The 15,549-nt window shown below is 53.5% G+C and overlaps 6 protein-coding genes across 6 annotated transcripts; 2 read left to right on the plus strand and 4 right to left on the minus strand.

Moving 5' to 3' along the window:
* Positions 1-443: 443 nt before the first annotated feature.
* Positions 444-2,133, minus strand: V2A60_008186 (MATE family efflux transporter; the record flags this gene model as incomplete). The annotated part of the gene is made up of 4 exons (XM_083259459.1): positions 444-531; positions 586-914; positions 977-1,761; positions 1,821-2,133. The coding sequence occupies 4 exons, from the start codon at positions 2,131-2,133 to the stop codon at positions 444-446; spliced, it is 1,515 nt and encodes a 504-aa protein (XP_083115585.1).
* Positions 2,134-4,776: 2,643 nt separating this feature from the next.
* V2A60_008187 (uncharacterized protein) lies at positions 4,777-5,974 on the plus strand (the record flags this gene model as incomplete). The annotated part of the gene is made up of 2 exons (XM_083259460.1): positions 4,777-4,993; positions 5,112-5,974. The coding sequence occupies 2 exons, from the start codon at positions 4,777-4,779 to the stop codon at positions 5,972-5,974; spliced, it is 1,080 nt and encodes a 359-aa protein (XP_083115586.1).
* A 517-nt stretch (positions 5,975-6,491) lies between these two features.
* On the minus strand, positions 6,492-7,308 carry V2A60_008188 (SNAP receptor SEC22; the record flags this gene model as incomplete). The annotated part of the gene is made up of 3 exons (XM_083259461.1): positions 6,492-7,070; positions 7,156-7,190; positions 7,275-7,308. The coding sequence occupies 3 exons, from the start codon at positions 7,306-7,308 to the stop codon at positions 6,492-6,494; spliced, it is 648 nt and encodes a 215-aa protein (XP_083115587.1).
* Positions 7,309-7,949: 641 nt separating this feature from the next.
* V2A60_008189 (Elongator subunit IKI1) lies at positions 7,950-10,583 on the minus strand (the record flags this gene model as incomplete). Its single annotated transcript, XM_083259462.1, has 5 exons — positions 7,950-8,659; positions 8,719-8,893; positions 8,964-9,015; positions 9,774-10,189; positions 10,263-10,583. The coding sequence occupies 5 exons, from the start codon at positions 10,581-10,583 to the stop codon at positions 7,950-7,952; spliced, it is 1,674 nt and encodes a 557-aa protein (XP_083115588.1).
* A 623-nt stretch (positions 10,584-11,206) lies between these two features.
* On the plus strand, positions 11,207-12,961 carry V2A60_008190 (uncharacterized protein; the record flags this gene model as incomplete). Its single annotated transcript, XM_083259463.1, has 2 exons — positions 11,207-12,335; positions 12,396-12,961. The coding sequence occupies 2 exons, from the start codon at positions 11,207-11,209 to the stop codon at positions 12,959-12,961; spliced, it is 1,695 nt and encodes a 564-aa protein (XP_083115589.1).
* Positions 12,962-13,583: 622 nt separating this feature from the next.
* On the minus strand, positions 13,584-14,351 carry V2A60_008191 (uncharacterized protein; the record flags this gene model as incomplete). Its single annotated transcript, XM_083259464.1, has 2 exons — positions 13,584-14,205; positions 14,281-14,351. The coding sequence occupies 2 exons, from the start codon at positions 14,349-14,351 to the stop codon at positions 13,584-13,586; spliced, it is 693 nt and encodes a 230-aa protein (XP_083115590.1).
* Between the last annotated feature and the right edge of the window lie 1,198 nt (positions 14,352-15,549).

Below are 15,549 nucleotides of genomic sequence, written 5' to 3' on the forward strand. Positions count from 1 at the left end.
ATCTAAGATAGCCTGATTTATACTTCTGCCCAGCCATCTCTTACCAAGCTTGAAATGGACCTTGCTCTTTCCATGCGCGATTGCTTTCTTCAAAGGATAGAGGGCGGAGCTGGAATACGTGAAAAAACGTCGCCGTATTACCTAAGTGATAGTATAGTAACGTAGGGGAATAAAGAAGCTCAAGGAATAAGTCTATCTATACTACAGTAGAAAGTAAAAAAAAAATTGATAAGTCACTACCTTCAGTACTCTTTCATCTCTTTAATGGCCAATGTAATCCAGCTTATTTGTTATCATTTACAATGCCCGTCCGATGATGATGCGATGCTATATAGGCTAGTCAGCCTAGGTAGGGCATCATTATCATTCAATGTAAATATAAATACATATTAGCGCCTCTGCGCGCGCTTGTAGTTCGTGTCTGAGTGCTCCATAAGGCCACCTCAATAGTTCGGGGCGATAGCCTCTGTGTCTGTAACGGCTTGGTGCCAGTCACCGTTAAACACGTAAACATATTCAGTGATTGACACTCTTAGTCTTGTGTCAGTAGGTTGATAGCTCCAACTTGCCGAGTGTTTTACGCACATGAGAAGTCCGAGGATGCAGCCTATCCAAAGGCCTTTGATCCGCATTTCAAGTCCAACACCAAAGCCGATGGAGAGGGGAATGGAGAGCGTGTAATATGCAATGAGATTGGCTTTCCCACCACTGGACCGCTTTCCAACGCCGCGTAATAGCGCGTGCGCTGCCACCGCAACACCGTCGAAAAAGGTCGAGACGGCGATTATTGGCATTGCCGATGCAACGAGAGAGGCGACCTCTTCATCGTCGAGAAAGATTCCCGACAGCCGGCCTCTCAGCATGATGTATATGATAAAGTTTAGAAAAGTCCATGTCGTTGACACAGCTACGGCCTGCAAGGATCAGAGCTCTGCCCACCACGAGTCACGCACGAAAGCATCAGTCTGTCACTTACCACCCCAGCCGCGACTTTTGCGCTCTTGACCCGGCCGGATCCGATCAAAAATGCCACTCTGGAAGATGCAGCAATGGACAAAGGAAAGGGGACCTGGTATGACAATGTCATCATGGCAGTGAGGATGCTCTGGGCTGCGAGATACTCGACTCCAAACTGAATGGAGATGATGGTCATGATCGCAAAGGCAAGCCACTCAGCTTCGATCATTGCAATTCTCGGTACAGCTAATCGAATCATTGTCCTCAAGTTGACGAACGCTCCCTTGCCGAAGCCACCCCAGCATTGAGAGCCGTCGACGAGTCTGACATGGAGGTATAGAAAGATAGGCAGCAATGTCCTGGTAATGGCAGCTGATACCGGGATTCCAATAAAGCCGAGGTGGAACTTCCAGATCAGCAGCCACATCAAAACTGCATTCGCTGGCGCACCGACGAGAAGCGCATAGGTGGTTGCTGTGAAGAGTCCCTTCGCCTTGAGAAAACACTTGCCAACCTCGAAGGCGGCATACCCCGGGATGGCCAAGATTGATATTTTGAGATGCAAGCTGCACAGGCGGGCGGACTCTGCATTTGGGAGGAGATGGAACATGACCTTGTCTGAAAGAAGCCATGAAATCGCCATGGGAACCGTCAGGCCGAGCAGGAGAAGCATCATGCGCTGACAGTACAGCCCTACAAGCTGTGTCTCGCCAGATCTGTATGCCTGGGAGCACATGGCATCTACGCTTGCAGCCAAACCCTGAAATATCGCGTAGCACGTAATCAACGCCGACATGTTGGCCACTGTTGGAAGGAATCAGCAACGGAACAAAAATATTTGGCGTCTGCAGATGCTACCGTACATGATGCCGCTCCCAGTTCAATCTTGCCCAGTCTTGCCGCTGCCACGAGGCTCGACATCTCGATGGAATACTGGAGGATGCATGTCAATGTTAGAGGCGTAGCACATGTCGCGAGCATGATGCCCTCTTGACACCAGGTGCTGCAGTCGTCGCAGCTCGGCCCCAGTTGCTTGGGCCGCGCATCGGGAGCTTGCCGCGTGACAGCCGAGCTTACAGCGCAGACACTATAAGCTCGAGACTTTAGCAGAGGCGTAGTCTCAGTGTCATCCCGGCGGGCAACGGCCGCATCTCGATGCTGAGCTCCGTGGTCCATTGCCTCCGCCGCAGTTTGCCGCAGGTTTCAAGCCGCAAAAGTCGATACGGAATAGCGAGATCACTGAGTATCGAGATTGAAGGGGATTCGTTTGAATACTTAAAACTTGAAAGGACAGTTGACAGGAAACGTACGCAAATGTCTCGCACACATGGTGGCCAAATCGGGCTCGTGCATCATGAGCTCGCCGAACTTGCCGTGGTGCCTCTCCGACAAGAGCACCAAGCTTTTGATCGGCCGGCAGCCAAGTACATTGCAACAGGATCTGGTAAATGCAGTTTCTGGAATTCCCATAAAAGTTCTGAACCCATGTTCTGCGACCCTGCCTGAACCCTGGGCCGCCGGCCCGGCCCGGGACCCCGGCGGTTGTTGGCAAACAACTAGAGTGAGACATGGGTTACCCTAGTCTCAGCCATCATGTCAAAACTTGAAAGTGTGGCTGGCCAAAAAAAAGAAGAATTTATGGATTCTATCTTTTAGTTTGCATTCTTCACGAGACATGAGGGGCCCGGACGCCCGGCCTGGCTGTCAGCTTTTTGTTCTGGTGTCTGAACCGGCAGTTTTCGGCTTCAAGGAGTATTCCCATCGCGCACCGTATGCAAGATTCGAGGCCAATGCGTGAAATTGGGGTCTTGTAATTACTCTTCATGAAGCACCGGGCTACCAGAGCGACTCGTAAGTAAGCCACATTTCTATGCGGGGAAGCAAGAGGGCTTACGAGTATCGTTCATGAGCTGGAAGTAGCTCATTACCCATAGTGAGCACGTAGCCAATCATTATCAGCCATGGCGGGCATGATCTACACGATCCAAAGGTCCGGCCAGCTTCTGCATAGTTGGATGCTATTCAGCGTTTCTAGTTGATACGTCCCGTGCGTGTACGAATCAAAGTTCATGTCGCAAAGAGTCGAGGAAACGGCCGCCTCGACTTCAAAGACCAAGAGAGCAAGCGAGGTCTCAACAGTATCGTGTGACTACGGCCACGCACGCACCGAAATCGGCATTCGACCGGTCGTCAGTCTAGTTTCAATGAGCGATTATGTGTAGGAGCAAAGTCTCCTACCTCGATTCTTCAGAGTGTCTGTGAACGGGGCAGAGCTCCACTGATTGATTGCCTTGTCTCATGCCCCTAAATAGTCCCCGGTTTCGTTTCACACCATTTTTGACCGCCCTATCAGCACCATGGTGACCAGCCGGAGCTCATTCCCCGAAGAATCCAGATTTCATAAGTTGCTCTCCAGTACTGAATACAGACAGCACCAAGGGTGGCCGAAAGGTTTTCGGTATAAATGTAATAAGACGGCGTTAGGGCACCAAATAAATTACCACCACTCGTCCACCGCTGAAACTCATATTGATCCGTCTCCAGTTCTATGTCTCTTATGCTGACAGTGACCGGGTGTATTATGGAGGGAACTAGGTGAAAGCATGCAATTACTGTGAATCTTTAAAAGAATTTTTTATAACTTCCTGTTAAGTCTAATCATCAAAACTTACTAGAAGCGTATATACATATGGCGTATGGTCTGTAATCTGTAAGTAAAACGCCCGAAACAGTCTCTTGCTTTGGATAGACAACCTATCGATTCAGCCACATGTTATGGAAAGAAATTGGAATCACTACATTCAATATGGGTATTTGGACCATTTTTGTTTACTACATGTTGTCTACTTGATATCAACCATGCTGACTGTCCCCAAGTGCGACTCTCAGATCAGTTATTCTGTTTTCATATGTACAGCCAGCATCAAACACTATCTTACGTGCAGCAGGTCTTGATATCAAGAAATTGGCTGAGAGAAGCAAGGCGAAGGGATAGATGGTGACGAATCCGCCGTACAATAGTTGCTGGCACACTCAATAATGGCTACCGCCCTGAAATAGCCCTGGCCTAGTGTCAGAGCCCACCAGTCCTTGACAACCGAGATTTTTGTGAGCTTTTCAGCGCCGTATCTTGAGTTGTGGCTCAAGTGAATCGAGTACGGAACGATATAACAGTCCCTCGACTCATTGATGTGGTGAAAGCAGTCTATTCCACCGACCTTGGCGAGACTGTCATGAGGTTAATCATAATTGGCGTCTAGTGTACGAAATAGACCAAGGCCAGCTGGTACAGTGAACAGCCAAGGGCTTCGGATGATTTTATGCGCAACCAGAAGCAGGTCTGAGCGGTAGTTGCACTTGTAACAAAAGGGCTACTACCGTTGAACTGAGACGGGGGGCTTTGATTTCAGGGTCTTGATTATGTTGGGTAGAAGTTTAAGATTGTAAAGTAATAATATATAAGGAGCGAGAAAAAAATCATTTCAAGTATTTCTGGCATCTTGGTCGTCGTTTTCTTCTCGTCACCTTACACGGCTGACGCTGGGGCGCGGAAACAAGAGGCCGCCCCTCCTCTTCCTCCCTTTGGTGGCGCGTCTTCTTGGTACAACCAGGCCACGGTTTCATCACCGCGGGCGCAGCCCTGCAGCGAGCAACACTCTACTCTGACCACGACAACCATCCTCTCTCTCGAAATATCACCGTCTTCCGCCATCTGTCACCGCACTCCTCTCCCGCGAATCGCCAAGACCACGCTCCCTCCGCCGCCCCTTCTTCCTCGCCTAGGCGGAGGCCAAACGCCGCCTCACCCGCCCACCCAGCATGGGCTTCGACTCGGTGGGCTCGCTGCTGGCCGTCATTGCCAACCTCCTCGTCGACGGCCTGCGCCTCCTGGGCCTCGCCGACAAGCGCCACTGGGGCCCGGACGAGTACGAGCTGCAGCGGGCCATGGAGCGCGCCCTCAACGACGCCAAGGCCGACTTCCAAGAGCTCTCGCCGCTCCTCAAGAGCCAATCCCACTACGAGCACGATCGGACATGTAAGCCCTTTTTGTTGTTTTGCCCCGCAAAGGCCGCGCGGGTACCGTGGCGGCGGGCCTCTTTCATTGCCGAGAACTATAAACGCTGACGGCGGGTTTTGTTTTGATCTCTTTCTAGTCGCCTCCCTCGAGGAGCTCCGAGCCCTCGGCGGCAAGTTCTACATGCACGTCCAAAACATCCGCGAATGGAGCCGGTCCGGAGGCCCCGTCGACGCCGTCTGGGTGCGCGACACCAAGTCGCTCCAGCGGCAGCTGCACCGCGCCCAGTGTCGCGCCGCCCAGCGCGTCTTCAGCAGCGCCAAGGAGACGACCCAGCGGTGCCTCGGCGCCTTCCTCCTGCACCGCCGGCACCGCGCCTGGGTCGCCGCCCGCCGCGCCGGCACCGCGAGCGACCACGACTGCCAGCGGCGGCAGGTTGACGAGGTCAGCGAGTGCTATACCATCGGGGGCTTCGAGCGCTTCGGCGACCTCGACGTTGCGTTTGTGTGCGACTTCTGCGACGGCCACCTGCTGTGGGACGACATTGAGCGCGTGCCCACGACGCGGACGGGCGTCGACTCGTTGCCGGAGACGGCCTCCGGGGCGGCGGCGCAGTCCCGCGCGGGCGGCTCGCTGCTGCCGACCTCGACGCCCCTGCAGGATACCTACGGCGCGGCCCTGGGTGAGTGGCAGGCCACCGGCGTCACGCGGTCCGGCCAGGCGCCGAAGCAGGTAGTGTACCCGCCCATCGCCATCGCAAGCCACATGGCGCCGGTCCGGGGCGACTGGCTGGCGCGCCTCCTATGCCCGCTGTGCGAGGACGCCGCCGCCACCAATGAGCCGCAGGACATTGACGACGAGGATGAGTTGTGGCGGCCTGAGAACCAGTTCGACGACCTCGCCGCGCTACAAGAGCACATGGAGTGGGAGCACGCGCCGTCGACGCTGCCCACGACGCGGCCGCTGTCGCTACCGTCGACGGACAAGTGTATTGTCATGTAAACCAAAAACTCAAACCGAAAAGCAAACAGCAAACAGCAAACAACATCTCAGAACGATGCCCGAAACGCCATCGTTGAGGATAAAACAAGAAACCTTATAGCCGACACGGACCACTACACGATACCATCATTATTATTTTCCATCATCGGAGATGAACACACATCTAGCATTGCACCGGGGACACACGGAACGGCGTTATCACGGACATTAGCATATTGATTTTTATACGGCCTACAAACTTGACAAGCCCTTGCATTGGGGCACAACTGGAATTGCGTCATGACCCTCTCCTTTGCATTCCTGATACTGTACATAGATGCTGCGAAGAAGATACCTTTTGTGTCATTTATGTTCCTCTTTTGTGTTTGACTTGGTTCTGCCACCTGCTTGTCGCCATGTCTCATTTTGTATTGTACCCGAGTTCCCCATTCAAAAAAGTGAAATTCCATTCGCTATTAGAGGCACTATACACCACTTACTTGTCACGACATCCACGTTCGTCTCAACCAGGAGGTACTCAAAAGAAGCGCCAGTAGATAAAGACGAGGAAGATGAAGCCCAGCACCGCAAACGGCCCGTACTGCTTCAGAAGCAGCTCCCAGTTGATGCGCACCGCCGCGCGCCTGTACTTTTTGCTGTCGTCGCGCAGCCGGCTGCTGATCTCGCCCATCTTCTCCAGGTTGTCGCCGCGGTAGAGCAGGTCCTCAATGTTCTTGGTCATGACTTTAGTCACGTCGCGCAGCTCGTCGTTGAGCTTGTCGAGGTTCTGCGCGGCGCGCGCGTCGGCGTAGGTGGTGCGCGTCTTGGCGATGAAGGTGTCAAAGTCCATAAAGGCGTACGGCCGCAGCGACGGGTTGTGCACCTGCGCGGGAGGGTGCGTCGTGTGGAACTCGCGCGCCAGGTCGGCCAGGTACGTGAAGGCGAGCTTGCGCGGGTACGAGCGCTCGCAGATGCAGAGGAAGGCGACGTCGGCGTCGACGAGGTAGTGCAGCGTGTAGGCGCCCGACTCGATGGACGCCTGCGGCTCCGACGTGCGGGTGAGCTTGCGCATGATCTGGCGGACCTGGTTCTTGACCTCGGCGAGGGCGGACTCGGACTGTGGGGGACGACGGGAAAAGAGAGAGGGGTCAGAGAAGTTGCTTCGCGGCGGGGGGGGGTTAGAGGGCTGTGGGAGAGCAAACCTGTTCGTCGTCGACCGAGGCGCAGAGCATGAGGCCTGCAATGGTTGTCAGCTTGGAACGGGCTATTGCGCAAGGTGGCAAACAGTCGCTGCTGCAATGGGGGAGGAAGAAGAACATACCATCAAGCCGTGATATTTGCGTTGATCTGATCATGATTGCGGGTTGTATATGTGGTTTCGCAAAGAAGGGACGGAAAAGAGAGGACGGGCGGCCGGAGAAAGTTGGTGGTTGCCGACTTTCTACAACGTGTCCAGACAAGCAACGGTGCGCGTGACACTGAAGGCCCGGCTGCAGGCAGCAATCCTCGACGGAAAATGGCGTTGTTATGAGTTGTGCGAAGGGTAAAAGCGTATCGAGGACGGTGAATCGCGGCTCAATGCTGCTCTGGTGCTGTCGGAAGGTTTGCTTGTCCCGTTGGTAGGCAAGTTTCGAGGTTGACGCTGCAGGGGGAGAGAGCGTGGCACGGATCGGCAAGGGGGGTTCATCAATCTGCCCCGGCGCCGCCCCGCCAAACTTTTCGGCCGGCGACTACGAATGTCGTCCTTTGAGCAATGACGACATGCTGCCTCAATGAGAAAGATGACCTGCCTGTTGAAATTTGTTGGAAACTTGGCCCAAATTTTTTTCTATAATCCTGTCTCGGAATAAAAGCCTTGCGTACATTGACGGCGTAGTGTTACGCCCCATATCATGCTGAACTGGGTGATCGCATCCTACAGCAGTCTCACAGTCAGCTGGTGCACTGTGACATATGTTGCAGTTTTTAAGTATAATCATAAATATGGTATTTTGTTTTAAATCTCATCCTCCTCCTCGTCAAAGTCATCCTCTCTACCCATCTCATACAAGATCCTGCCGCCATCGCCGCCGCCCACCTCCGTCTGCGCATCAAAGTACGGCAGCACAATACCCTCGCGATCCTTTCTCTGCTTCTCTGTCAAGCCCAAATTAAATGTACTCTCTGGCAGCTCTTCCTCCTCCTCGGCCCCATGACCAGCACCCCCCGGTGCCGCAAAGACTGGGTGATCGCTGCGCAGCAGTAGCTTCCCCGTACTGCTCTTGCCCTTATCCGGCCGCACCAGGATGAACGTCTCGGTAACGGTGCGCCCGCTTCGCCGTCGCAGCTCCATAGTCACCACGACGCCCCGACTCTCTTCCACCTCACCGGTGCTGCGGCCCTTGCCTCGAAGGCCTATCAGGACGCCCTCGCGCTCTTCATTGATACCCCATTCCGGCTCGACCAGCGCCTTGTCGCGAGCGCGTTGGCGCACAATCTCCTGCGACAGGCTTGCGAGTCGCAAGATGGCCGTTGCGAGATGACAGAGGATCGTGAAGGGCTCCGGCTCATACTCGCTGAAAGTCTTGGGAAGGAGCACCGGCACGTCGGTGTGGTAAACGGCAACAATAGAAGCGGCCGGCGTGATGACACCGGAGAGAAAGCTGGCGAGAGCCTGTGGTATTGCAGATGCTAGGGCATTCAGGGAATCTATGATTACGACCGCGCCTGTGACAAATTCTTTTATTAGCGAGAGTTCACAGGCATGAAAAAGTCTGGTAGCATACGTGAGATGCTGCGATCACCTGCAGAGGCTGCCGCTGGGTCAATATTTGGGTAATGAGACAAGAGCTCTTTTCTTATGGTTTTGAAGTCTTTCCCGGTGGCTCTTAAAATGACGTCTACGTTGTGCGGTTTCTTGATGGTAGCGAATGAGAGGAAGATGACCTTGGTCTTGGACAGCTACAGAGAACCCTCTATTTAGCTGCTGCTTGACGAAAATGAATGATCTGATGTACTGAAGAATGCTCACTTTGGCCCTTGTGGTGAATTCTGAGACCACTGGCGTGGCTGGTTGCTCGAGGCTATCGAGTAATAGAGTCAGAGGGCTTGCGCCATCTCTCAAGTTGAGCAGCTTCTGCAGCAGTAGCAAGCTGTGCGAACGTGTGTGTGTTGGGTTTGCGGAGGTCATTATATATGAACAAATCATGCGCGTGATTTAATCACCAAGTCTCTTGATTGGGCAGTCTCAAAGTATGCCAGCTGCAGTGCGCGGTGATGATGGGAAAGGAATTTCCGTGGTCCAGCACAGAAAATTGTTTGTAGCGCCAGATCTTGGTTACAAGGTGGGGAAGTCGGCCGTCTAGGCCATGCAGAGCAACCTTTCAACGCCGTTCTTCCAAGCAGCGCCTGATAGTATGAGTGAAACTGTAAATGATCGGAATCGTGCAGTAGTTGATTGTATTGTACGTTGCTGCAAGCGTGGTCGAAATATGTCAAGAACCAATGAGTTGACGCTCTACGCCTGTCATAGGAGTCATCTTATCGACGTGCATAACAGACAGAAAAAACGCTGTCGCTGGCTACGTATTGCATCCACAACAGCACTTCCTTTTGTTGTTTTTCGTGCTGATAAATGTCTGTGCACGACTGTGCAATTTGATCATGCCATTTTGCGACTGAGCCTCGCTATGAACGGCTGGTGCTACGTTGCTGTGAGGAAAGCACCACGAGGCTGAAGCCATGGACATTAGGCGGACAAGTTCAACGACCATTTGTCGAGCATATTTCCGCAGCGTAAAGTCTGACAGATAACAGCATGCACCCCAGCATAAATGCTTACTCCGCTATGCCATTTGCTCCTATCGCTTCATCAGTTGGCATAGATTGCTTGCCGTCCGCCGCCTCTTCCTGTTGGTGCTGGTCTACATCTGGCTCAACTTCCGGCGGCAACTTCACTTCCCAGTCGGTTTCAAATTTTGTGCGGAGAAACTCCTTAAAATCGCCCGCCTTGCGCCGCTCGTGCGCCGCCCACGCCTGCGCCAGCCACTCCGGGTCGTGCCGCCCCTGCGCTAGGTTCTGAGTGTACGCTGCGCAGTCGTAGCGAAAGCTGTCGTCGTTCATCAGAGACGCCATGTCTGGCTGCGCCGTGCCGTCCTCGGCTGTGCGGATGTGGCTCTGGTCCGGAAAGAGGGCCAGAATCTCTGCATGATCTGCCTCGTCGAGGCTGCTCCATGCCATGGGATAAGACAGGATTGTCTGTTTCGAGTCAATACCTCGAGAATCTTCTGGGTCCCCTTTCAGAATGGGAACAGGGTAGTCGAAGACCTACTCGTAGATTGGCCTTGGCTAGCGGTGATTTGGGGTCTGTGAGCAGACGCTCTGCGTCCCACTTGCGCTGTGCGCGCTTGGTAATGATCTTCACGGTTCTCTTGACAATCTTCTCTTCTGCAGCGCGTCCTGCGCTTCTCAGAGATCTTCGAGGGCGGGATGCCAGGGCTGTGTTCGCCGCGTCTGCGGCTATGTCTTGCGTGCTGCTCTCCAAAGCAGCGTTTGCATCCAAAGCGCCTGTAGCATGAGCGTCGCCATTGGGAGCGGCTGTCACGATGGCGTTTATTGCTGGCAGAGGTTCCCCCTTATCATGAGTTGCCATAGTAGTATCGGATCTTGTGTCAGGGCAGACCGTCCTGGCGGGTGATGCGATGAGAAGATCGCGGCTGGACGAGCAGCAAGTCTCGGCAAGGCTTGCGGGAGTGCAAACGAGCTCCCTGCTGCAGGACTGTCGGCTGGGTTTCTGGTCCGTCAGCGGAGATGACAGCGCGATGGACTGCCAGTCATTTTTAAGGGGATGAAATCGGAGCTTCATACATGGACTAGACGGTTGCGCAGCCCAATGCGATCAGTGATGGTGAAGTTGGCAAGTTGACGGTGTTGGGCTGTTAGCGTGACTCCGCAGTGTGTTGCGATGCGTGACACATGTCTTCATTTGTTACCTCAACGCACGACTTCTCGAGCAGCATAGATTTATGTGGAGGAAGGAATTAGCGAATTACGTCTTTCATTCCATGACCTCCTCTTAATGCCGTTTTCCTACCGCACATGCAACAACTTCCTCTATACACCGCTTTAAGTGCGATAACGGTCATTAGTCAGAAAGGTGGCGCCAGGTTGCAATGGTATAAAAGCTCCATCTCGACGTCGCGAACAAAGTTGAGATTTTGTTTTCTTTGATCGCAACGGTGTGAGCGACGAACTGTATACCAGAGGCGACACATAATGGCGACGCAGACGCAGACAGAATACCTCACCTCACCCTCCACCTCCCATGCGGAGGCGTTGGGTGCCACCAAGACCCCATCGCTGGTGGCGGTCAACAGCCGGGATATAGTAGACGTCACATCCCCCGGACTGATGATTGAGCTTGGTAGTGTCCGAAGCAGGCAGGTTGAGCCTGTCGAGTCTCACAGCCGCCAAGATCCGGGCGGCCTGCCAGATGAAGCGGGCAGTCCAGCTCGTCTTCTACCCCAGGGTGTGCCGCCTGAGCTACCAAACCTCATGGCCGAGGTCATCTTCGTCCTCGTCTGCACGGCAGGCCAGCTAATTTTCTCCCTGACGTTGGGCCACATCACCGTCAATCAGTTTGTCTTTCGAAAGGCACTGGACATTGCGCCCTCGCAGATTCCATGGTTGATCGGCTCGTCTAGCCTTGCGAGCGGCCTGTCCGTCATTGTATTCGGCCCGCTGGCCGACTTGGCTCCGCCGAAACCTCTGATGGTGGCCGCCTTTCTATGGGAGGCGGTCTGGAACGCGGTATCTGCGCTGGTCATCTCACCGAGGCTCAAGATTCTCTTCTTTGTTTCCCGCGCAATGCAAGGGCTGGCCGTTGGTGTACTCGTATCAGCCTCGATGAGCATCCTGGGAAGAGTCTACAACCCTGGGATGCGCAAGACACGCGTCTTCTCGATGATGGCAGCTGGTGCGCCGTTCGGGTTCTGGATCGGGGCGATGCAGGGTGGCGCGCTTAGTTCCCATCTACCATGGATCTTTGGAAGCACATCCATGTTCCTCTGCGCTTGCGCCTTCGCCGCGTACTTTACCATCCCTCCTCTTGTACCTGCCAGAGATGGCAGCTCAGTCGACTTGCCATCCATGAAGCACTTCGACTATGTCGGTGCGGCATTAGCATCTCTTGGCAGCGGACTGGTTCTATTCGGGCTAACGCAAGGCTCATCCGTGCAGTGGAATCCATACACATATTCACTTGTCATTGTAGGCTCCCTCATGCTGGTTGCGTTTTACTTCTCGGCGCCCTACGTAAAACGGCCGCTTGTGCCTAATGGAGTTTGGAGAATTCCAGGCTTCGTTCCCGTATTGCTATGCTACGTATTTGGATTTGGTGGTTATGGTAGGTTGAGCGGACTGCATCCTGCTTCCCTGTCACAGCGCTAATGTTCTTCCTCCTCAGCTGGGGCTTGGCAGTTCTATGCGATTCAGTTTTGGATTCGATATCAAGCGGCTTCGCCATTCAAGGTAGCACTATATCTCCTTCCGAATGCGCTGGCTGGGGTTGCTGCCGTTTGGCTAGTGTCCAGAACACTCCACGTACTCCCTGGGCATTGGATTTTGGCCACAAGCATGGTGTTTTTCGGCATAGGAAACGTCTTCTTTCTGCCTCAAACACCAAGCACTTCGTACTGGGCACTCTCCATGCCAGCAGTAGCGTTGGCGTCGCTGGGCCCAGACTTGAGCTTTGCGGCAGCAACCATTTTCATCACTTCTAGTGTCCCGAGATCCTACCAAGGCTCAGCAGGCAGTTTGCTGGTCACGGTTCAGAACCTGACACTTGCCATTATGACGTCAGTGTCCGACTCTATAGGAACCAAGGTTGACCAATTGCCGTCAGGAGAGATCGGCCTGGATGGTATGCGCGCTATCTGGTGGTTTGGCTTGGCCTTGTCTCTTGTAGCAGCGCTGATTGCGGCTACCATGGTCAGAATCCCCAAAGCAGAGGAGAAGGAGCATGCACAATGAAGTGACTATTCGTGTATTGAAGCATAAGTAAGCACGATTCATGCGGCAGTTGGAAACCTACATCGGGATGTCCTGCCCAACTCAAATGCATGTATTATTGTCGTTTGTGGCCGTCATCGATTGGCTTCTGGATTTGCAACCGCGCGTCTTCAATGCGGGCTGATATCCGTATTGAGCACATCCGCAGACAATGGTATAGTCCTCACGAAACGGCGGCCACGCAAGGTAAAGGAGAATGTAGTTCCTAGAATACTGCCAATTTTGTAGTCGAATCATTAAGCTGACAGCTGCTATTTACTGGGCGCACCAGCGGTACGTCTGTAGCCATGTTTCAGCTACAATGTTGGCTGGCAGCGTCCATACGATAAATAATACCTAGTCACAGCCTATATATTACAGAGCAGTAGTGTAGGCTCTCAAATGTATGCTCGTGCTGCTACTTGATAGCTAAGTAGCATTGAGCCATGGTAGCGTCTGGAGAGGCGTGATTGGATAGCAGGCAGCGTCAAACAGATTAGGCTGGCTGTTCAAACTCGGACTCTTTAGAAAATACCTTTAATAGTCTTGACTGACTGCATTCTGCGCGCGGTAAACGTAAATACAAAAGGATTCACATCTCTCTTCAGCTAATCAGCCATAGCGCCACAACACCAACGAGAGTGAGAGCCTTGATGCCAGCGCCACGTCTTGATGAAGGCGCCATGCCTTGCTTGGCCCAAGTCGCGCAGCCTCCGTGCGACGGGTTGTAACTTGCAGCCGTGTTGATGCCGAAGCTGACAATTGCCCCCGGCGTCGACCTGCATTGGCCGTCTCTGCCCGTCTGACAGCTGGTCTCGTACCAGGGGTGCTCGTCCGGCTTGGACGGCCGCTCCTTTGCGAGCTGCTCGCAGTTAGGGAGCGCGTAGGTGTAAAAAACCCACGAACCGTCCTTGCCTGGCTCGATCCTGGACGCGTTGGCCTGCGCATACCACACGCGGCTGTAGTTGGCTTTGGCATCGTACAGGTGCTGGTTCTGCAGGCGCCAGGCGACACCGTTGCGCTGGTCGCCGTCGTCGTGATAGTTGGCCGAGCCGTTTGTGAATTCCGTGGAGGTATTGCTTTGCGAGAAGATGTCGCCGACGTTGAAGCATGTGAAGCTCACGGGCAGCGAACTCGTGGTCAACGAGATTGCGTTGCTGATGTCGTTGGCGCTGCACGCGTCACCTTGGCTGTCCGCGAACAGCGCGATGGTAAGGTTTCCGTTACTGACGCGATGGAAGAGTTATTACGCAGTGTCAGTCAGTCAGCCTAGACTGCTTCGCGTCGGGACCGGATCTTACCTGGCATCCGGCGTGATGACTGCCTTTGCAAGAGAAGCTGCCCACGCTAGAGCGAAAATGATTGACTTCATGATACGCGGAGGCTGAAGTGTGTTTCGATCATGTGCGTTTTGTGCAGACTGGAACTATGGTATGATACGCGTGGAGGTTTGTCGAGTCGAGATGTGGTGCGAGCACAGGGGACTGGTGTCATTTAAGCAATCTCCAACGGAGCTCGCGACGATCATCTGGCAGGCGATGATCTGTGCAATCGCAGCTTTAGGACTGGTAAGCGCAGGAGGGCGCCACAAACGTCATTTATGCCGTCGAATTGCTGGAGCTTGCAGCGGCCGTGTCGCACAAGCGATGATCGTCGTGATTACCGCTTGCCGCGTTGGCTGGTGAAAGCAAACAGGGGCGCCACAAACGTCATGGGACAAAGTGCCACAACACTCCGAGGCCAAACCGCAGTCTGAGATAGTCCAATGTCCAAATCAGGTTGAACGGCGCGCCCGCAACCTCTCACCGTTGATGAAAATGTGCCATCTACCCAAACAAAGTCAAGCCGAGCCGCAGCCTTGGAAGAGAACATCAGCCATTGTGGTTGCAAAACAAATAGAATTCCGCCAATCCTAGTAATATCTGATGCTACGCAAGAAAGCTCTATATAAAGCAAAGAAATGCGTACAAATAAGCCAGTTGTATTGACTCTATCCTATGGTTTATCGTTGTACAAGGCTACCTCGCTAGTATTAACTATGTATATAATTATGGCTTACTTGTACGTATCATTGTAATGTCAGCTTTCAATTTCATTCAAGATGATGCCTCAATTGAGTAGACTCTTACTTCTGCAGCCCTGAAGAGGAACTCGGTTAGCATCGCCACCCGTTGGTCCGCAGAAGCCACGGCACACATCACCTTTCGTGTCACCATCAGTGTTTTCTTCCACGAAAAGGTGTTTCTGGCATTCTGCTTCTACAATTAAAAAATGTCCGGTTGGATGAGGATAATACGGACGATGTTCCCAGCGCTGCTCTCAAGTTCCAAACGACCGCCTATGCTGAGAAGGTGAGCGAAACGCAGAACAACGACCAGGCATGCCAGTTCACGGTACGGGGTCCCGACGACGGCCCTATTGACTGTAATATCTATCCCTACAAATAGAGATGCCTCGGACAAGGTTGCTGATAATATTCCCCACAGCTCGGCCCGGTAAATGTGCGTTACAGCCTCGCAAGGCTTGGATGGAAGACCGTCTGATTGTGTCCAACATAACTCAGCACTCGG

The sequence above is a fragment of the Cordyceps javanica genome, chromosome 5 (genome assembly GCF_051103115.1).
Source record: "Cordyceps javanica chromosome 5, complete sequence".
NCBI classification, from domain to species: Eukaryota; Fungi; Ascomycota; class Sordariomycetes; order Hypocreales; family Cordycipitaceae; genus Cordyceps; species Cordyceps javanica.